This window comes from Marmota monax, unplaced genomic scaffold, assembly GCF_021218885.2.
Source record: "Marmota monax isolate L192 unplaced genomic scaffold, Marmota_monax_Labrador192_F-V1.1 WCK01_AAM20220418_F8-fsc00002, whole genome shotgun sequence".
In the NCBI taxonomy this organism is placed as follows: domain Eukaryota; kingdom Metazoa; phylum Chordata; class Mammalia; order Rodentia; family Sciuridae; genus Marmota; species Marmota monax.
The window spans coordinates 15,850,327-15,874,096 of NW_026693571.1; the positions used below are offsets into that span (position 1 = coordinate 15,850,327).

The following is a 23,770-nucleotide window of genomic DNA, read 5'->3' on the forward strand; positions in this document are numbered from 1 at the left end:
ATAACCTTCTTTCAGGCATAAATAATAGTACTATTGTTAAATTCATTTTCAATCAATAGTATGCATTAAATAAGGTGCCATAAACGGAAACACACATAGAACAAGGTTCTGTATTGACTGATTGATGAAAATATTGTGACCAGAAGCTTGCAGAAACCAAACCCTATATCTTTCCAAGGAACAATGGTTCAATATTCATTTATTTAATAGATTTATAGAAAGAAACTACTGTGAAACATGAGAATCATCTGCATTTTAAAACAATCTGGAGGCACCCCTTCTGTCCTTGACAGGGAGTTTAGAACTGGTTTCTCACGAATTGGTGTGAATATACTATGTATCCAAACAGAGATATGAAAAATTGTGCTCTATATATGTAATAAGAATTGTAATGCATTCTGCTGTCATATATAAATAAAAAAGTGTTAAATAACAACCAAAAATGATAATAAAAAATGTAAACTGATGGAAGAAAAAAAAAGAGAATTGGTTTCTCACTGTAGCATGGCCAGTCATTTTTAGAAGTACGGTGTTTTTTTTTTTTTTTTCCTTTCTGCTACATGCAGCCAAGGAGGCTCTGAGAGCAGCTACAGCTCCTTAGAGTGGGACCAGAAAGGGTACAGGTCTAGAAGAAGAAGCTGTGAGCACTCAAGTTCATGATTTCCATGGACTTCTCCCTGGATGCTCTGTGATCAGGGTGTACTCAATTAAAATCTAAACTATACATAGTTAGAACCCATTTCTCCAACTTACTGCAAGTAGAAAGAACAGTCATAGAGCCTTGACACTTTTGCTTCTTTCACCTGTTAAACAACAGGAAAAGGTCTCAGATGAAGGCAAATCCTTATTCTTTTGTTCTCAGTTTAACTTTCTTAAGGGACTGTGTGTATCTTTTTAATTCAGGCAAAAATCCTGTATTTTGTTGTAGCAGTATGTTTAAGATTTGAAAGTTTTGTAAAAGGGTAAAAACAGAGTTCTGAAAGACTGATATTGTGGCACGCAAGCACCTTAATGGTAAGTTCATACAAAGAGCCAGAGCTGAATGGAGCATGTGAATTCAAATCCAGAAGAGGCTTATTGCTCATTGAACACTCCAGTGGTTGGAATTCATCCTAAAATTAGTGGCAGTCATAACAGGAGGAGGAGAAAAAGGAAGGACAAAGAGGAGAAGAAAGGGAAAGGGGAAAAATGTGATAGCTAATAAATAGAGGTAGGAATTTTAGGCAGCCAGTGCTGGAAGGAGTGAGTATAAGAGCAGAACATGCACTGGAGGGCTGGTAGGAAGCGCTCTGATCCCAGAAGGGGAGTCTCTGGGAACACAGTGTGAAAAGCTTTACCATTTTCTTTTTGTATTTTTGTGGACCTAGGGATCAAACCCAGGGCCTCAGGTACACTAGGCAAGTGCTCTGCCACTGAGCTATATCCCCAGACCAAGAGCCCTCGTATCTAGGGCTGTCCACCAGGAATGGCCAAAGGGAAGTCAGGCAATGTGCAGAACAAGCTTGCAGCAGGGCAAGAGGCCACAGCGAATGCCTGGCAACTCAGAGTCCTTGTCTGGAAGGAATTCTAGGAAACAAAGGGGCATGTAAAGTTCTTATTAGCAGTTCTTGGAATGTGGATCAACTAAAATTAAATCTCAGAGCCTTTGAATATATGTGTATATTAGCTACTCTTCACTATCAAATCCAGAGAGTGGTGAGACAATAAGTGTTGGACTGCTTCCTATTTAACCAGTTCCCCTGTTTGTACCTTTAAACTCTTTCTTTCTTTCTTTCAGCAGGCATTGAACTCTTACTCTCTCTCTGTCTCTCTCTGTCTCTTTCTTTCTTTCGGCATTGAAATCAGAGGTACTTAATCTCTGAGCCACATCCCTAGCCATTTTTATATTTTAATTGGAGACAGGGTCTCACTGAGTTGCTTACGACCTTGCTAAATTGCTGAGGCTGGCTTTAAACTCATGATCCTCCTGCCTCAGCTTCCCAAGCCTCTGGAATTTTACAAACTTTATTTATAAATATCTTATATTCTTTTCTTCTGTGTTCATTAAAAAAATGTCCTTTTGAAAATTTCAACTTTGTCTCTACTGTCTCCTGAGAGCAAAGGAATCAAAAGCTTAGAAAGTGCCTGGAAAACAGGGAACAAAGTGTGCAAAACCATATGGGCTGGGTTTGGATCAGATGGTGCCACACTACCATGGGCCATGCCCCACAGGGGCAGAGCCACTCATTGTCATTTACATGGCTCTCACATGAAAGTCCAATGAATGTGTGCTACCATGTACTAAATCAACCTTATAGGCAAGGACACTTAATTTCATTAGTGAGAAGTACTTAGCTTTTCTTTTAGAACTTCCTGTTTTCTGGAGTGCCTGATTTATTTTTTTAAACATATTAAGTAATTTTAATAATAAAAATGAAAATCTCTAGGAGGAAAATCTGGGCAGTCCTCAGATCAATAAAGCGACTTGGTAGAACTTTAGATGTCTTTGGGGAGCACTATCCTATATAATATAGGAACAAAATGAACAAGGAATATTACAATGATTTGGGAAACACCCAAGTGCTAGCCTGTCTAGCAGACTTCACAATTGCCAATATTTCTCTCATAGGTATATTTATTTATTAATATCTAGTAAACATACATATATTTTATGTATTTCTATCTTAAATATATATTATATATGAATACATAATATATATGAATATATAATATATATTTCAAATACGTATATACATACCCTATATATTTTATAGAGATTTATTCTATGTAATATTTATCAGTCTATATATCTATGTGTGCACATTCTACTGGTTCTGTTTCTCTGTAGAATCCTGACCATGACAGTGAGGAAAATGACTGCAGTGGCCTTGACAAACCATATAGGAACAAGTTATAAAAAGAAGTTCTACAACTTTGTGTTCCTTTCCTTCTTAGAATAATGCTGTATGAGTCTTTAAACCTGCAGATGATTCGTAAGCATAGGGTAATGGCAGAATCCAGAGAGTAAATAAATCCTTTCAGCAGTGAAGTGAGGTGTTAGGGAGATGGATTAGTAATAAGGTTGAAGAGAGAAGTTTCTGAGCTTGTTGGGACTTTCAAAGGATAGACATTCAGGTTTAAGGGTCATTATTGTACAACAACTGCAAAAGTAAGAGGAAGTTCCTTGAGTACTAACTTATGTAAGACATTAATAAAAAAGCCTATTTACATTGTGTGTGCTTGCTTGTGTATGACTAATTAAAGCTAACCTGTGCATGCATTTTCCTTATTAAAATGAATGGATGTTAGAGAGCCTATTTCCTATTAACAATTACTAATAGTATTTATATTTCTTTTCCTAATCCTTATGATGTAATTATAAAGGGTTATTACTGTTGACCCTGAAAAACCTATAATTTCTGTGTTGGCTCAGGGAGGAAGAACATATGTGCCTTGGTTACTTGAGCACAGACAGTTCAGTGCAGCATATTCAGAAGGCACACATGCCAATTTCTCATTCTGCTAATGTCAGATGCCATGGATAAGGGGAAGAAAAGAAAATGAAATATAAAATTACAACAATCAAAATAGCTGCCTTATTCCAACAAAGAACTATTTCTGTCTATACCTATAAAAGACCTGGGTTTTCATTTAGTTTGTGGTCAACTTGGTTGCCATTAATAAAGTAGTAAATATGAATCAAGTACTAGAAACTTTGAGACACTGGGAATAAACCTGGGAACCAAATAGGGCTTCTTCCTAAAGGGCAGTATTTGCCCATAAAGGTGAAATTAGTGATGTGAAGGCAATCATGCATTATGAAATAAAAATCCCTATTTTTCTAGGATTACAGAAAATAATAAAAAGAATATTTGAAGTTATTTAAAACTTACCTTCATAAATTATTCATTAAAACAGTATTTCATATGATTAAGAGAAAGACTTATTGTAACTTTTCTTCTAAATTTCAGATCATTTTCTCCGTGTCTCCCTCTGATTGCCCCCAACCCCTGTGCTCCCAAGATGCCCTGGAGCCACCTCCTGGATTGCATAGGGCCACAGTGGCTCAGTGGCCACAGTGTGATCACTGGAGCTTGTCTTCCTGAATATCACTTACCCGCTGGGTAAGGCATGCAACCTCCCAAACGAAAACGGTACTGACCTCAGGATTGTTGTAAGGAACTAGACGAGTTTTAACTGAGAAGTGCTTCAGCTTGTATTTAACACAGAATAAGTAAATTCAAGTGTTAGCTACTATTAACATAGCACCATTATATCAATTGCATTTAGCATTTAGTTTTGTGATTTTTTTTCTCTTTCCTTGGCCTGTGTGTCCTCTGGGACTATAATTTATAGATCATACATTCCTCCACCTTCTCTCAGTATCTAAAAGAGTACCTATGAAGGAGCAAAGCACATTAAACTTTTTGTAACAATTCATGCAGTTGTTTTCTTAAAATAATGGTACACAAAATAAATATTTTTTTAAAAGATAAACAGTCAATCTAAAACTTCTTTATTCTGCATTCATGATTTTGATCCAGGATAGAGAGTCATGGAATAAAATAAATTCTGCTATTTCAACTTTAATATTACTTATGGCAATTTTACTTATGGACATAACAATGATGCCACCTATACTGTTGTGTTTACTTGGTGATTCACAGACCAATAGAATCAACATCATCTAAGAGTTTGTGAGTAATGTATATTTTTATGCCCCCTCAGACCTACTGTATTTGCAATCTGCAGATGGGGCCCAACAATATGAGTTTTAAATAAACCTTCCAAATGACCCTGATGCCTATTAAGGTTTGAGTATCACAATAATAAATATAAGAAAAATAAGGCTTAGTTCTCATAATTAGACAAGAGTGAATAGCCAAGAAAATTGAGTTTAACATCATAAGGAGTAATATAAATCTGCAAAGTATAAATGGCATGTCAAGGGTAAACTTTTTCTATGCATAACTTCTGTAAGAATTTATTTTATCCATCATGGTTTACATATTTTTAAAATTTTGTTCATTTATTAATTTTTTGTGGTGCTGGGGATCGAACCCAGTGGTTTTTTTCTTTGCTTTTTTAAAATTTATTTTTCCTTTTTGCAATGGTTTATATGTTTCAACATATGTTCTCAATGTAATTGATGGAAAAGACTCTAACAGAAGTAAAAATGGCATGCTAAATAATATTTATGTTAGTTTGTTTCTTGGAAAATATACAATCTTAGAGCAACTTTAATAAATACAATATTGTTAGAAACAATAGTTCAAATGTCACACATGACATTCTTTTTCTTGTTGGGGAGGATACAGGGGATTGAACCCAGGGGTGCTTAAACACAGCCACATCCCTAGCTCTTTTTAAATTTTTTATTTTTTATTTTGAGACAGGGTCTTGCTAAGTTACTTAGGTCCTACCTAAGTTGCTGAAGCTGGCTTCAAACTTGCAATCATCCTCCCTCAGCCTCCAGAGTCTCTGGGACTGAGATGCACAGAGATGTACCACCCGGCCTGGCCACACATTGAATTTTTACAGAACTTTTATTTGGATTTTCTAGATAATGGAAACAATGAATATAGTCAATTTGGGATGGGCACAAGAATAAAATCCTCACAAATTTTTAGACAGATGTTTCTAGTCAATCAGATACAGGTAAAGGTCATGCTCATTTCTCATATTTTCATTTCTGTAAAAAAATTTCTGTATGATTGAGCTCTCCCTGTTCCTGCATACCTTTCCGGCCTCCAAGAAGTCAGGAACTGACTCTCAGTAAGAGTAGCTACAGACAATATGGCCAACTGCTTCAGTTTTCAAGTCTTGCTAATTCTTTATTATGTACCTATTGACCCAGCTGTTCCATCCACTTTGGATTCTCATCTACTCTCCTATCCCTTGTTGTTGACATAAGCCTGTTTATAATGTGTTCTATAAGCTTTACATCAGACATTTCCTAATATCTATGTATTTCAAAGCAGTTTTCTTTATCTGATAGCTTATATTCCAAATTCAGAAAAAATTAAAATAATAGAAGGTTACTTGACAAATGAAATTAAAGTTCACTACATTAGACAATGAAAGCAAGGTCATTTAATCGAAACTTTATATAGTCCTCTTCTGTTTTTCTCTGGATAGGGCTTCTGTCTTGTATTAACATCTTGCATTGTCTGAATCAGTCTGCATGCCCATCTATTTCTAGATATTATGAGATTTTTATAGGTTTTTTGGGGGGTAAAGTTAATCAAAACTATAATTATTTCATCTTTCTCTATTTTCTGTATGTATTGAAAACAAGTTTCAGGAGAAACCAAAAGAGCTACATGATATTCTTGGTGTAAAAATTGAGGGTAACTGGATTCAAGGGGGCACACTTTTGACATTTGAATGGCTCTGTAAGTCACAAGTTATTTTGTGACCTTTTCCCACTCCTACTCTCCTGAGTATGGTGTGACATGATAGATGATTTCCTTCTCTTAGAAAAGTTATCTTTACTTGGCTTTGAAACACCTTTTTCCTATTTCAGCAGCTGTTCCCTCTCAGTATCTTTTATAGAAACTTCTCTTCCAGATCTCTAAATATTGCAGTGTCCAGGACCTAGACACTTCCTGTGATGCACTCAACAGAAGGATCTTATCCAGGCCATGGTTCTGAATATCACTTCCAACCTCCTTCCTGGGCTTTTGACTCATGTTTAACACTACCTTCAAATTTGCAAGTGCAAACTAGAATTTTATATCACATTCTCAAAACTATGTCATTACACTGATAAAACTGCTCTTGCCTTGGAACCTACATTTTGGTCAACAGCGTTGACGTTTATTTGTTTATTTTTAGCTACATTTCTTCAGTTACTTATGCCAGATAGATTACTTTACCAGCAATCAGGAAGTCCTGCCACCACCTTTACTTTCAAATACCTACAGGGGACTATCAAATGTATTAGGCATGTAACATTGTGTATTTCACTAAAAAAAAAGGTAATATAAATTTCGCATGCAATTTTTACTTCTATTATAGTTTTTGCCCTTGTTTCTATGGAGAAGATGTTTTTAAAATATGACAGGGAAGGGAAATTCACATGCCCAAGTTGTATCACCTCCTCTGCTATCACCCAGGTGATAGCCACTAACACTCCCTGACACTATAGCCTGGCCTCCTATCCAATGTCCCTGCTTCCATTTTTACACTCATGTAATCTATTCTGCACAGAACAGCAAGAGTAATATTTTTAAAGTATAAAATAGATAATGAGTCACATTTAAAATCCTTGCATGACCTCTCATCACCTGCCAACTATCTATTCTTAGTTTTATAGTTTTCATAATTCATATAAGTATTTGCAATAACATTGCTTACTTGGTTGCTGCTGGATAGTTAACTCTGTTACCTTCACTGGAACAAAAGCTCCATGAAGACAGATTTTTCTGTATCAGCCACCTGTCTCTGGAGCACCTAGAAGAGTGCTTTGCAATTGCTTTGTCCTTGTTATATAAATGAATGAATAAGATTGCTTAATAGAATCTTATTTTAGATCAAGGTTCTCTTAACTGGAAGAAAATGTTATGTTATTTTTGCAGGCTCATCTATAATTACAAAGCCCTCGCTTATTACAGAATGCATGCTGGGATGGCAACGGACATGGGCTCAATCAGGGAATTACAAATGTTGTTAAAAGGCGAAGGACTGATGATTGGTAAATAGCTGTCCCTTCATATATGGAGAAATAGGGTCTTTGAAGAACCATTGTAAAACTAAACAACAGTCGTGTAATTCTGAAGAAATCTTTCTCATTACTCAAGTGAAAAACCACTTTGAAAGATTCAGAGGGGCTGTTTTATTTTATTATTTGATCCAAATTGAACCACCAGTTCATGAAATTACCTTGAGAATATGCTAAAATTATCATTGGTAAGAGATGTGAAAATTCTGTTCTTGTGGGTTGTGTTAACAAAAAATGAAGTGGAAAAAAATCTATAATTTTACAGTCAATTTACATGCCAAATCTCCAATTTATTCAATCGCTACAAGTTTGGATGCTGCGTTATGTGTAAATTTGTCCCTAATTTAGTATATTTACTTCACAGTAATGTGTTTGTTTCTAATTTGAAGTGAGTTTATATAATCATCTTTTCTCCTTCCTCCTTTTACTTCTAAGGCTGGAATAAGAAATGATCTTGCCTGTATTTTTCTTTTTATGTTGATTTCTTCATGACTTCTGATTTTTTTCCTTCAGGTAATAAAAAGTGCAAACTATAAACGTTCATACAACTTCATGCTTTGCAATACTCATCTTGACAAAAAAATTTTCTTAATGCTGATTCTTTCTTTTCTGATCCTATTTTTCCTACTTATTCAGGAATAAGATTAATTTATTCCTCATTTGTTAAAATTTATGTGTATAAAACTGTGATATAAGATACTTGGGTCCCCCTGATAGGAATCGGGGAAGAGAGAAACCACAAATAACTTTATTTATTTATTTATTTTTAATATTTCTTTTTTTTAGCTATAGGTGAAAGCAATATCTTTATTTTACATTTACGTGGTGCTAAGGATGGAAACCCAGTGCCTCACATACGTGAGGCGAGTGCTCCACCTCTGAATCATATCCCCAGCCTACAAATAACTATAAAATATGATTTTTAAACAAGATTTTTTGATATTAATAAAACCATACAATAAATAAGAATAAATCTAACAAGTTTTAAAGGTAATTGCATTGCTTTAGAAATTATTATGCATATGCATAAGAATTCATATGCAGTAATATATATTATTATAGCATTAATTACAATGATAAAAGTTTAGAAACAATGTTAGTATCTATTAGTAGAACAGAAACAATGTGGTGTAATTAAACAATATAATGCTATAGAGTATATACACATAAATAGATCTACATGTGCGAATATAAAAATACTGGCAAAAATAAATTAAGGAAAAGTTATGATACCATTTTCATAAGATTTACAAATTATGTGATGTTATATATTAATTGTAGGAACATCATATATGGTAAAATGATGGAGAACTGTGAGAAAAAATCATCATTAATAAATGTAATTAGAGTAACAGTTACTTTTCACGTAAGTGAAAACACAAGAGACAGAAATTCAGCTAAATTTGTAATATTTTCTTCCTTTTTTTTTTTTCTTTTTGTTACTGGGGATTAAACCCAGGGGTGCTTTACCACTAAGATACATTCCCATTTCTTTTTATTTTGAGACAGGGTTTCACTCGGTCTCTGAGGGTCTTGCTAAATTGCTGAGACTAGCTTGGAACTTGCAATCCTCCTGCCTCAGCCTCCTGACTTGCTGGGATTACAAGTGTGTGCCACTGTGTTCAGGTAATATTTCTTAAAAGAAAGGTCCCAAGCAAATATAGTAAAATGTTAAGACTCAACAAATATAAATGTTAGGTATAGGGTATTTTAAAATTTATTCTCTTTATTTTTAGCACTTTTAAATTATTTGATAATGTTAAAAAGACAACCCAATAAACATCTTAGTCTCCTCCACTAAGCAAATGTGAACCCAAAGGTATTTTAAATCCAAGACAAATTGTATCACCACAGTAACCACTAAGCATTTATTGAATACCAGTTATAGCTATACATTTTTATTAACTAGTAAATAACATCCTGAGTTAATTGTTTCAGATGTCACTGTTGATCATATGCTATCTTCTTTCAGACTAAAATATTACTAATCTTTGTAAATGAATATGTGCTTTGACATGATGTTTTAGAAATTGGCATGGGTTTAAATTGGCCAGTTCTGCTTTCTGGGGGAAGATAGTTAATCTGGGCAAAATAATTGACTTTCCCTTTTCCTAAATTAACTGCCATATATGGTAATTAAAGCAGAAACATTCTTAAAAATATATATTACAAATATTAAAAATATATATTAAAAATAAGCTAAACTATATATTTTCTCCTGTCTACGGTGGGAGATTCTCTGCATTACCCAGGCTTTGGAAAGGCTTCTAAGAGAAATGAAGAAAATTAATGGATCTGTTGTACCAAGATTTATGAGACCCTGCAGAAGGTTTGAAACAGAATAGGAGGAGCTACAGAGGGGCTAAAGCAATTGTGTTGGCTGAGTATTCTGTTCTGTCTCATATCAAGTCAAAGGCATTCTAACTTGTTGATGGTGGTTCAGACCATGTGTGCTAACATTAAAACCTACAACTAAAATAGAAATTACTTAAAATGGTCCTCTTATTTTAAGTGATACACTCTGATATTTTCTATTCTAATATCATATATATCAGTGACCAAAAAGGCCTACGTAATCCCCTTTATTGATTTCACAATCCCCAAAGATTCGTAAATCAGAAAGTTGTTCATAAATTCTTTGTGACTCTTGTGCTCAAAAGTCCTGGGTTACATTAATATACCAAACTTACTTAGAAACCTTATATTACTGTATGCCTAGAGAACTTTTTTCCTACAGAAAATTCCTATCAATGGAAAATATTATTTTTAAATCATTAATAAAACATCACCAAGTAAGAGAACATTAAAACACATTTTTATTACTTAAATATTTCATCTTTTCCTATCCCCAGGTTTACCTTACTCTAGTAAGACAGGAAAACACATGTCAAATGGCGATGTTTGCTATCTAGAAAAGAGTAAAAATGACTAAGACACAATGTCATGGGAAATATTTTACTTATAAATGGAGTAACAAGGGACTAAATCCAGAATATTTAAAAAGAACTTTGAAAAGAAGAGAGGATGGGGCAATAAGAAGATAAACATTTTTGATTGATAAAGCTCTTAGCTTCATACTTTCAAAGAACCATCGATAGATCTGTAGGTAATCCATTGCTCATCCTTAGAGAAAGCAACATAGTCAAGCTATACTTCATTGATTCCTTATGGCTAAAGTTCCCTCACAATATCCCAGCCTCCAATTTATTTTAGCTAAAATATAGATAAATAAATGGTGAATATTTAATAAATAAATATTTCACCAAATAACTCAAGCCCTGCCACTGAGCAGATACCCGGAGCTATACCTGATACATTATTTGCTGAACTTACTTCTCTGAATATATCCAGTGGATTCCAATGATTTAGCATTTACCCAAATTCTCACAATTATTTTATGTATAAAAATATCTCAATCCTTATCTGTGATTCAACTTGAACATTATGAGACATAGGTACAAGGTCCTAAAGATCAGATATTCTGAAGTTGACACTGATTCAAGAACACAGGGTTAACGGGGTAAGCAAAACATGAACAGAGTTATAATCATACCTATCTTACATACTTTTATTATGTAGATTGTGTTATTTTACCTCAATCAAAATTATAGCCTAATGTTATGATCATTGTGTGGTTCTATTACAGGTTTAATAGCATCGGCAATAGAACAATACAAAGCAATCAGGTTTCTGGATGAATTATTACATTGAACTTTTCATTGTTTAAAAATGTGATTGTGTTTTATAAAATTTTTTGCCAAATACAGAATTATCATTCAGTTCTATTAATGGTTCAGAACTCTCCTTGGCTACCAATGTTCTAACTTTTGAAAAGACACATTAATATTGTTTCTGGCTCAAAAATCAATATGAGGATGAATTATTTTTCTGGTCTGTAATATATCTATGAAGTTTGAGTCTGGTAAACTTGACTGTTCATTGGAATCACCTGAGAAACTTTAAAAAGTACAACCTGTTACCTACCCCCAGATCTTATTAATTAGTACAGGAAATGGCTTAGGGTGGGGTCTTTCAAAAGCTCTGCAGTTAAGTTTAATAAACACTGATCTAAACTCTACATATTCAATGAGAGGTCTGAGAATCAGGAGGGAACACTTCACCTGGGAACTTGTTAGAATGGCAGATGCTTTAAATGTTCTCCAGCCCTACTCTATGAGATCCACCTTTTCAGGGTCTCTGATTTAACCAACCTAGAATCCTTAATATATTTATATATATATATATATATATAAATTTATAAAATTCATAAATATATATTTTTATATTAATGCATTATATATGTATATGTATATGTGTGCATATTGGAAGATTTATTTTGTATCATCGTTTGGACAAGTCAGTCCATGTTTGGTTGACTCCATTGGTTTGGATCTGTGTTGAGACAGTACATTATGGTAGGAGTGCATGTGGGGGAAATCCTATTAACCTCATGACCAGGAGAGAGAAAAAGAGAGAGAAAGAGAAAGGAGAGAGAGAGAGAGAGAGAGAGAGAGAGAGAGAGAGAGAGAGAGAGAGAGAGGAAGAGAAAGAGGAGGGGAGTGGGTGGGATGACACAATGCCTTCCCGCTGCCTAGAATTTCCTTTTCCTTTTTCCTTTCTCATTGGGACTCTTTCCATCATTTAAGACTTAGGCAAAATATCACTGTCTTTTCTGAAGCATGTCCAAGAAACAATGCATCTCTACTTTAAAATTCTATTGTCATTATAATCACTTCCACAAAATTTATCACATTGCTTGTTTCTATTAATACACATATAGTATCTCTCCCCCAACTAAATTATAAGGATTTTAAATGAGGAATTATGCCATGTTCCTTTTCTATCCTAATCTAATACTTTAAGTGAATTACATATTGTTTAAATGTATATGGTAAACAAAAATAAATCTTCATCAATCTCACAAGATTACTTATTTGAAACTAGCCCATCATTAACTTTTCCCCACAATGGACCCTCATCATTATTCGCCTCACACATTTAGGGAGTCACAATCAGCTGTGCCTATTTTCTTACTGCTGCCCTATCAGGCTGATGATAAAACCACTTAAAATAGCACAGAAACCCTACAGAAGAAAATCCTGCTTATTAGTCCTTAACACGCCAACCCTAGACTTCTCACATTCTTTAGTTCCAAGCCTGTCTTATTTACTATTACATCTTAGTGTTTCACACATGCTGCCCTTATAAATGAATTATAAATAGTATTTCAACAAGCTATGAAAGAACAAAATGTTCTAAAGTATACTATAAGCTCATGATAACATTTGGAAATATGATTTTTCATGAGTAGTTCCTATATATACTTTCTTGATATTTTTATATTTTGACATCATACAAATAATGCATAGTCATTGTAGAAAATACAGGTTCAGTAAAACGAAAAATATATGCATCTGAAATCCCTAAAATGGCTTAACCTAAGCATAACTACTGTGAACAATAGTTGCACGTCTGTTCAGATAATCAATTTAAATATATAAACATATATGCTAAGTATATAGATTTTTAAGCAAAGATCACACTCTACGGCTACATGGCCTACTTTTATTCAGTTAAGTATATATGAAAACATAACTTCAGCAAGCAAATAAATTGATAAAAAATTAATTTCTGTGCCAGGTGTGGCAGTGCACACCTGTAATCCCAGTGGTTTGGGAGGCTGAGACAGGAGGATGGCGAGTTCAAAGCCAGCCTCAGGAATGGTGAGGTGATTAGCAACTTAGTGAGACCCTGACTCTAATAAAATACAAGATAGGGCTGGGGATATGGCTCCGTGGTTGAGTGCACCTGAGTTAAATCCCCAGTACCAAAAAAAAAAGAATTAATTTCTGATGGTTGCATTAATGATATCAAATTTATATAATCACCTATCTTTGGATGAGAAAACTATTTACATTTGGGGGTAATTACAAACAATGACATCATGAATATTACCCATCATAAATATATTTTTTCTAACAGTTCTTTAATAAAAATCAGGAAGTAGGATTGCTCATTTCAAAATTTATACATAATTTTAGGGCCTGTGATTTTAAAAATGGGCCTTCAGAAGTTTTCACTTTATAGCCTTTCACTAGGCATTGAGTTGTCTAAAATTTAATCATTTAATCAACTAGCTATATTATGTATGTATAACATTTTTTACAATCATGAACAAGTAGTATATAATATAATGAATGAATAATTGATGCATTTGGAAAATACTCACATTCTTTTTGAGGGCAAGTTTCATTTTGAAGAGACCAGAATTCATAATATGATATCTCATGTTTGAATATGGATGTAAGAATGCCATCAAGCTCTTCGATGTCATTCTGTTTTCAAATGAAAAAGAAATTTTTCATTAGTTGAATTATATACACAGAATCTCAGCACAATATAGTTAAAATTTATTAGCTAGCATAAATAGTGAGTAGTGATAACAGTAATATATTACAGTAATTTAGTAACAGTGATAACTTGAAAACTGATTTAAAAATAATGTGAAACATGGCTTGCCTAAAAAGCAATTCTTAATGTAATAGAAAAGCTGATATAGGAAATAAAAGTGTTTACTTTTGGATAAGACACTATATTTAGATACGAATTTTGAAACAGCATTACAACAGGTCAACGATAGCACTGAAATTTTTCCAATAATAAATTCTGATAAAATATATTTTTCATTAAATAGTAAAATGATGAGTCTTATTAAACTTAAGGATCAGACATGGGATGGTCTTACTAGAGTATATTATTTCTGTGTCTAGGTAAGTTACAACATTCATCTCTGACTTCTTGCTTGCCATGAGTAACTACCTATTTGGTAGAAGTTATGCAGTATTCGGGTGTTCTGCTATCAATGAAATAACCTGTTACGAAGACCAGCATTCTTTCAAAATTGGGTTGTATCACAAATGAATGTGAAATATCTCATGTGCATGTATTATAAATGAAGAAGTGGATAAAGGTAATTAAAAAACAGAAAGCTAACATTTCTATACTTCACCAAAAGGGCTAAAATGAGGATACCAGGAGTCTATGGTAAATTATGCTATATAATACTGACAGCAACTACTAAAAAAGATGTACCAAAAGTACCAGTGATGAATTAAAATGGAGTAGGTATTTTTTTTAAGTTTAAGTAGCATACAAGAAGGAAAGAAAACGGAGACATTAATACAGAGGGAAAAATAAAATAAACAAAATAGTAACTAAAACTCTAATATATCATTTTTACATTAAATGTAAATGGTCTGCATAGATGAAGAAAAAACCCAGAGTGATAGAGTAGATTAAAAACCATGACCTAAATATATTATTTTTTTTTAAGAAACTCACTTTACATTAGCAAGGCAAAAATGTTGAAAATAAAAAGATTTCCAAAAATATATATTGTGCAAGTATTACAAAGGAAAGCAAAAGTGGCTGTTTTAACGTGAAGTAGAGTAGATATCAGAGCAAAGAAATTTATAGGAGACAGAAAGGGACATAATACAATAATAAGACATTCAATCCATCTAGAAAAACGTAATACAAGTAGGTGGCAAAGAACAAAACTACGAATTATGTGCAGACAAATTGAAAGGACCGAGAAGAGAAACAGTCAAATTTAAAATGACAAGCTGGAAACTTGAATACTCCTCTTTCAATGACTGATAAATTAGACAGAAAATTATCAAGAACATGAAAAATCTCCAATACACACCTAATGATCTAACCAATCAGCATCTAATTAACATACATTGACCACTTGTTCAACAACTGCAGAATACCTCAATCATTTCAAGGGCCCATGAAACTAATACCACCTTGGAGCATATCCTAGGACATAACACAAACACTAACAAATTTTAAATGATTTAAATCATAGTGTACTTTCTTAGCACATGAAAGAAAATTAGAAACCCATAACAGAAAGATACTAGGAAAGTTTCCATATATTTAGAAAATAAAGAACAGATTCATAGTAATCTATAAGTCAAAGATGAAGTCCGAACTGGATGATTTTGTATCCTGCTACATTGCTGAATTTGTTTATCAGATATGGAAGTCTTCTGGTGGAGTCAATAGGGAAGTCTAAGTACAAGATCCGTATCATCTACCAATAGAGATGATTTAACTTCTTCCTTTCATATTTGCATGTCTTTTATTTCTCATCTTGCCTAATTGTTCTCACTACAATTTCAAGCACTATGTTAAATAGAAATGACGAGAGTAGATATTCTTGTCTTGTTCCTGAGTTTCGAGGACATGCTTTCAGTTTTTCCTCATTTAGTATGATATTAGCTTTCGTTTGCCACACACAGCCTTTATATTGCAGTCAGTTCCTCCTATTCCTACAATCTTGAGGGGTTCTATCATGAAGTATTGTTGAAGTCTGTCAAAGGCTTTTTCTGTATTTATTGAGATGATCATGTGATTTTTGTCCTTGACTCTATTTATGTCCAACAATCAATAGTTGGACAAATGAATTGTGAATGTTGAACTATACTTGCATCTAGGGATGGAATCAACTTGATTATGATGAATAATATTTTTAATGTGTCCCTGAATTCAATTTCCAAGTACTTTGTTAAAGATTTTTGCATGTACACTCACAATAGCCTCAAAAAAATGAAGTGCCTTGGTATAAATCGAACAAAGGAGGTAAGATTCCTACAAGGAAAGTTATAGAACACTGAAGAAGGAAATGGAAGAAAACACTAGGAGATGGAAAGATCTCCATGTACATGGATAGGCAAAGGATATATAGTTAAAATGGCCATAATAACAAAAGCAATCTACAGATTCAATGCAATTCCCATCCAAATACCAATGACATTCTTCAGAAACAATTCTAGAGACAAAACAATCCTAAAATTTATGTGGAATAACAAAGACCCAGAGTAGCTGAAACAATTCTGAACAAAAGGAGCAATGCTGGGGACAACCCAATGCTCAATTTCAAAAATGGGGCCATAGTAACAAAAGCAGCAGAGACTGGCATAAAAACACATGTACACCAGTGGAAGGGAAGTAAAGACTCAGACACAAACCACATAGATACAGCAATACGATTCTTGATAAAGGTGCCAAGACCAAAAACTTTGGATAAAATACAATGTCTTCAACAAATGTTATATACGGATATCTCTATATAGAAGAATGAGGCTAGATCTCTATTTCACTCTGCAGGAAAATCAACTCAAAATGGATGAAAGACCTAGGAATTGGTCCAGAAATCTTGAAACTTCTAGAAGAAAACATGGTTAGCATTCCAACCTGTAGGCACAGGTAACCCCTTCCTCAATAGGACTGCTAAAACACTGAACTAATACCAATAATTAATGAATGGGATGACATCAAATTTAAAAAGCTTCAAGCAAAGGAAACAATTAACTGTGAGAAAAGAGAGCCTACAGAATTGGAGAAAATGTTTGCCAGATACTTTCCCAATGAAGGATTAGTATTCAGAATATTTAAAGAACCCACCAAACTCAACATCAAAGAGTAAATAACAATCAATAGTTGGACAAATGAATTGAAATTCTATCTCACTTCAGTCAGAATGACAGTCATCAAAAATAAAATAATAGTAAATGCTGGTAATGATGGACTGGAGAAAGGAACACCTATCCACTGTTGTAAGGACGTAAATCATTACAACCACTGTGGAAACCAGAATGTCTCTGAAAATATGAAAAATGATATTATTGTATAATCCATTCATACCATTCCTCCGTATTTATCTAAAGGAATTAAAACCAGAATACTTTAGGAGCATACATATCCATGTTTGTCACAGCATAATTCACAATATCCAAGTAATGGAACAAATCCAGGTGACTGTCAGCAGATGAATGCATAAATACAATGTGATATGCTTGTGCAATGGAGTTTAATTCAGCCATAAAGAAGAACAAAATTATGTCATTTCCAGAAAAATGAATAGAACTGGAGAACAGCAAGTTAAGTGAAATGGCCAGACCCAGTGTCATATATTTTCTCTGATATGTGGAAGCCAGTGGTAGAAAAAAAAAGTAGTGTGTGTCTCATAGAAGTAAAAGGGAATCCATTAGGGTAAAAGAAGAGGGCCAGGGGTGGAAGGAGCAGAGAGTAAGGGAAAGTACTGAGCAGTTAAAATTGATTAAATTATGTTACACTTATGTATTAATATGCCACAATGAAATCCACTATTCAGTATAATTAATATGCACCAGTAAAAATCTAAATAACAGAACCACTGAATGAAAGTCAAGAAACTGAAAGTATAAAACAATAGAGAAAAATCAATGTAACAAAGAAATGATTCTTTTAAAAGATCAACAAAATTGACAAACATCTAGCAAGACTGACAAATAAGGGCTGGGGATATAGCTCAGTTGGTAGAGTGCTTGCCTCACATGCACAAGGCCATGGGTTCAATCCCCAGCACCACTCCCACCCACCCACCCCCAAAAAATGACAAAGAAAAAAATACATATGACGAATTTCACAAATGAAACATAAGCTATCACTACAGACCCTACATATATCAAAAGCACAATAGGGGAATCCTAAAAACAATCCTACATTCATAAATTTTGACAATACTCATGAAACGAACGAAATTCTTTAAAAACACAAGCAACAATAACATATAATTCTTCTCTTTCAACTATCTGTGAATGTATAATTGTCTAAAAATTGAAAATTCAATTAAGTACAAATAATCCCCCAAAATATTAATTATAAAGAAGCTGAATTCCTTGAGATGAATAGATTTATATTTATGAACAGATGAATAGATGTATAGAGCAGTAGCCCTTCAAACTCAAGATCATTCTTTTTTTGAAAGAGGGATAGCAACATAGTTTGGGATGACAGCACTGAGAGACTGTTGGGAAGAGGACATTATGGCAACGCCATACACTGTGCACAATGAGGGTGCTTTGATCATTGACATGGTGTGAAAGGTCACATGGCATTAGCTTTTTGATAAGTCTATGCAACAAAGAGAGGCAGAATGTTTGAGTAGTAGCAATAATTGCCATGTGTTGAGCATTAATAATGTGCTAGGCTTTTTATGATTTATCTCTAATTTGTGTAACATTATGCAAGGTAGAACACTTTTAAATGTCTACTTTTATAGATGTGAAAATCAGGAGACCAAAAAAATTTTGGTCACACCCAAAATTATAGAGCAAATAAATGGAAGAATAAGGATTTCTAACTTAGGACTTTACCCTCTAAACACATTATATTTGATATACTACATTTAAACCATGGGGAAAGAGTGAATATGAAATATTATTTGAGTAAAGAATAAATCACAGTCCTCTGGTATTAAGATGATCACTGTAGTTCCAAATATCATATTCAGGTTAAGCCAGAAAGAGAGGAAGGTGGCATGGTGGGGGGACATCTTGGTGGGGGGTTACTGCCAAGCAGATGTATTCATTCTCTTCTTTAAATCAGAAAAGCAAAAGCTCCGAATATATCCCTGGTGTCTCTCTCTCTCTCTCTTTTTTTAAAGATCTCACATGATTACATCTAGTTGCAAGGATGTTTAAAAAACGTTGAAATCTGATCTTTACAGCTTCAATAATGGTGGGAGGCAAGGAAAAGAGGTTTTAGGTATTGATGTTGGATGAAGAAAACTATGAGGTCGACCACAAGATACGAAGAAAATGGAAAAAATATGGACAGGAAAGAGTAATAATAAAGAGCCCTGGCTAATAAGAGAAAACCTGTCCATGAAATCACCACAGGAGAGTTGTGCAATATTCACAATAGGAGACACAACCATTTCAATATTTGTAATGACGCGGGATGTAGGGTTAAAAGTTGCTGATAGTGGATGGAAAGGCATTATATATTCTATGCTTAAAGTAAATGGCAGGGATAAGAGTATAGAGTTAAATTTTAAGTTGGAGATGTTTAAAAGAAAATCAGTGCACACTTTATATTTAAAATGAATGAGGAAAAGGACTCCTGGATCTATTCAAAACACACAAGAAGACATTAAACCAACGGGAGTAGGTCTGACCACAGCTCCTTAATTGAGAATAACGGGAAACAGGGACCCTCATTTAAATGAATCACTGGGGGGATACTTGCACAATTTTAAGTACTTTTTGAACCATGTGCAAACATAACTTACTTTGTAGAAATTAACACAGGTGCAATGAGAGATTGCCCCATAGCTTATGAATTTGCTAATTTCTGGCCCCAAAACATATATATGCTGCTCAGCCCTGAACCTCTTGCTATTCTGTGTATGGAGTAGCCACTTTGCTACATGAAGCAATGGAATATATAATTCTTTCTAAACCCTCTGTTTGTTAGCCATGTGATTTCCATCCTGGAGGATGGGCTGAGACAGTCACAGTAGCATTTTACTCTTTACCTTCAGATATCTAAAAGGAAATTTGGTGGTTGGGCTGGAAACAGCCTGGTTCTTCTTATTATAACAAATGGCTGTACTTGTTTAAATTTCACTAGTAAAAGAAAGAACAGTCACCTGGTTTGTTCCATTGTTCGTAATGTGTGCTGTGAAAGAGAGCCAAAATAGCCATTTAAAGTGGAATTTGATAAATAGTTTACATAACATATTTTAAACAAAATTTCCTACTGCAGCTTGTAAAGGAAATGATAGATTAAAGAGCAAAGCAAATATTTTCTAGGGTTAGGGTAAGGCATTCTTTCTTTTTCTTTCTCTCTTGGGTGCTTTGTAAATATTCAAATCCAAGATGTTATTAAAATAATTTAAAGAATAATTTAAGTGAATAAGTCTACAATAAGAAAAATATTTTCTTTGGCTAACTTAATTATTTTAAGTTTGAATGGATCATTTCTTAGAATTGCAACATTTGTGACCACCAATGCAGAAATACAAAATTTAAACCCAAGACAAGACTTATTTCAAATGATTTTATATGTTTTGTTAATTAGGTATTTATATAGTTATAGTATCTCATTCAATGGCATGAAACTGATATTTTAACATAAAGAAAATCTGTTTTTGATATTCAAGAGACTTGTGTTTTGGGCTGGGGATGTGGCTCAAGTGATAGCGTGCTCACCTGGCATGCTTGGGGTGCTGGGTTCGATCCTTAGCACCACATAAAAATAAAATAAAGATGTTGTGTCCACCAAAAACTGAAAAATAAATATTTAAAAATTCTCTCTCTCTCTCTCTCTCTTTTTAAAAAAAGAGACTTGTGTTTAAATGCCTGCTCCAGGACTTAGTAGCCATGGATTTTAATAATAATTCTTATGAAGCAGATTATTTAGGAGTTAAAATAAGTAACTACGTAAAATATCCAGTAAATATTAATTCCATTTTCTCTAAATACTATAATATTAGGTCTCAGATATAACAGCTCATGAAGTGTAATCCTTGTGATCTAGAGAAAAGTATAGATACGGTATCACTGAAGAGACTTGGCTTCCCACACTGGCTTTTCCACTGATTAAAAAAAAATCTATTTTTTATTTCTAAAATATTAAATTAAATAACACATAGCTTTTAAATTGTTTAGTATGTAGGTTCTGCTAGGGCAATTCAGAGACCCAAAGTGACAGTGCCTTAAACAAGGGAGGAGCCTGTTTCTCTTTACCATAAAGGAATCTGTCAGTTTAGGGCTGATGCAGTAGCTCCCTGGATTGAGGGATCCATGTTCCTTTTACCCTGTTTCATTGCTGTTGTGTCATCTTTATGGTCCAGGATGGTTCATGTATCACATTTATCACTGGAATTTTGTTAAAATTTCAGCCAATCGAAAGAAAAGTCAGGGAGGAGGAGAACATAACTCCACACGTTGATAATGAACAAGCTGGTAAATCTGCACATATTGCTTGCACGGCCATGCCATATGGCATTGGGCCTTAGACATACAGCTAGAGCAGATGCAAGGGACGAAGTGCAACATTTACCTGGTTAGTCATGTGCCCAGACAAAAGCCGTATGATCACGTAAGAGCAAAAAAAAGAAAAATTGCAGAATGACTAACAATTTTTGCATCTCCATCAATCACGCCAAGTGCACAAACATCATAATTTATGTGAAGGCAATTTGATACATTTTTTTTTACTTAAATGCTTTTCTGGAGTATTGATTGAAGCTTTATTGTGCTGAATTTTTCAAGTTGACATCCTTCTTATTACATTGTTAATTCATAATGTCAGAAACTCTCAAAGCTTTAATTTGGTCCAACTTGAACAGACACATTAGTGGAGGTATTTAATGATATTAATGGTGAAATAGACTAAAAACTCAAAGCTTTTTTTCATTATGATAAGTACAAATGAAGTATAAGAACCATGACTTTTCTCAAGCTCACCTTTCAGTAGCAATCACTTCTTAGAAATTTATATTAAATATATAATAAGAGTCAGAAAATTTAAAAGAAATATGACATTGGAATATTCTAAGAAATATCCTTCAAAGCAGCTTCTATGAATAATGCCATAATTTCATAAAATAATTTTGGAATTATTCTTTTGTTTTGTTTGGGGAGCAAGTTTCCAAGCTATGTAACAGAATCTGTTTCACTATTTATATTAATGGATTATTTCCTTGGGTTCTTTCATTGCTTTGCTCTTTCTCCTTCTTAACCACAATTTAAGGAGAAGCACAATTTAAGGTAGAAGCAACAATGATTCAGTCAACAGTCCAAGGAAAGGACTTCTTAAAAAGACTTTAGTCAAAAGTCCACCTTAAAAAAAGTGTGTGTGTGAGGTGGACGCTATGCTTGTGAGCCAGTAGCTGTTGCAACAAATTGGTGGGTCATTTGAGATTGGGTGAGAAATTTAATGTATAAAATTCTTCCACCCTTTCATTCCTTTACCTAATGAATTATTTATTATGCTTTCATATGCATATGAATATAGAACAATTAAACCCACCATTCAGTATAAATAATAGGCATCAATAAAAGAAAGTTTAAGAAAGCAGCTATGTATTTGTCAGTGTCTTGGTTTTAGATATAAAATACAGAGCCAAATAGATAGTATCTTTGCCCTTATTGACTCTGAATCTAATGAGAAGAAGATAGTTTGAGAAATAGCACTCATATAGATGTCAACTCAGAACGTAATTAGTATTATGAAGAATAGATCAGGAAAGACTTCACTAAGGTAGAGACACTGGGATTAAAATTTGGACAATTATTTAGAATTAACTAGGTAAAAACAGTGAGGGAGTAGGGGAGATTAGAAAGTGTTGTCATTAAAGAAAGGAACATGCACAAAGGCCCTGTGGTAGACTACATTAGAGAGCACAGGAAATAAAAATCCAGTGTACCTGGAATGCACAGGGAGAGGAATGAGGTTAATCTGGAAATAAAAGGGTCAGTATTCACACTGCTTATATTGTTCTTGTTAAACATTCTTTTATTTAAATCGATACAATAATTGGAATCAAGTGAAGTGTAGGAGTGAGAGAATTACATGCTCAGATCTTTCTTTTTAGAAGAATTTCTCAGACTGTGAATTTGAGATAGTAGGAAGTGTGGAAGAACTGAAAATTAGGCTAACCACAATTTAAGCAAGAGAAAAATGCAGTGGAATAAAGTGTTAGAGCCACAGAGATAAGGAAACTAATGTGCAATATTTAGTAACTGACAAAGACACAGCTTATGAGGGGGTGAATTTGGAGGGTGAGGGTAAAAAAGGCATTGGGACTCCTGTTTGTGATTTGCTACCAAAGGCAATAACATTCTTGAGACTAAAGGCTGATCTCTGGGGAGAAAATTTTAGGAAGTTAAATTTTCCTTTCCAAAGATTTCTTTTACATATTCCCCATATCTTGATTTGGTTTACTGTAAAGACAATTCAGATTTCCCAAATTATATATCTATTGTCTTTCTGTATTTTATTATTGATTCTATAAGTGTTATCAGTGCAGAATCTCAGAAAACTGCATGGTAACTTTTAGAAAATGCAAACAAACATATTTTTGCCACAAGAAATTTTCAGTCTTCCAAAATGTTATTGATGATTTGAGTTTTGTTCCTATCAGAAACAGATTTGCTAATTTTCTTTAATTATCTTATGAATAATATCCTTGAAGGACCATAATTAACTCTGTGGGACTTATGCTCT

At 33.7% G+C, this 23,770-nt stretch overlaps 1 protein-coding gene across 2 annotated transcripts in view; it reads right to left on the minus strand.

The window, feature by feature from the left end:
• Bank1 (B cell scaffold protein with ankyrin repeats 1) overlaps window positions 1-23,770 on the minus strand; it is a 305,105-nt gene that overhangs the window by 185,157 nt on the left and 96,178 nt on the right. For both annotated transcript variants that reach the window (XM_046458972.2, XM_046458971.2), the window contains exon 6: window positions 13,932-14,037. In XM_046458972.2, the coding sequence (XP_046314928.1) occupies window positions 13,932-14,037 (106 nt within the window). The remainder of the gene's footprint in view (window positions 1-13,931; window positions 14,038-23,770) is intronic.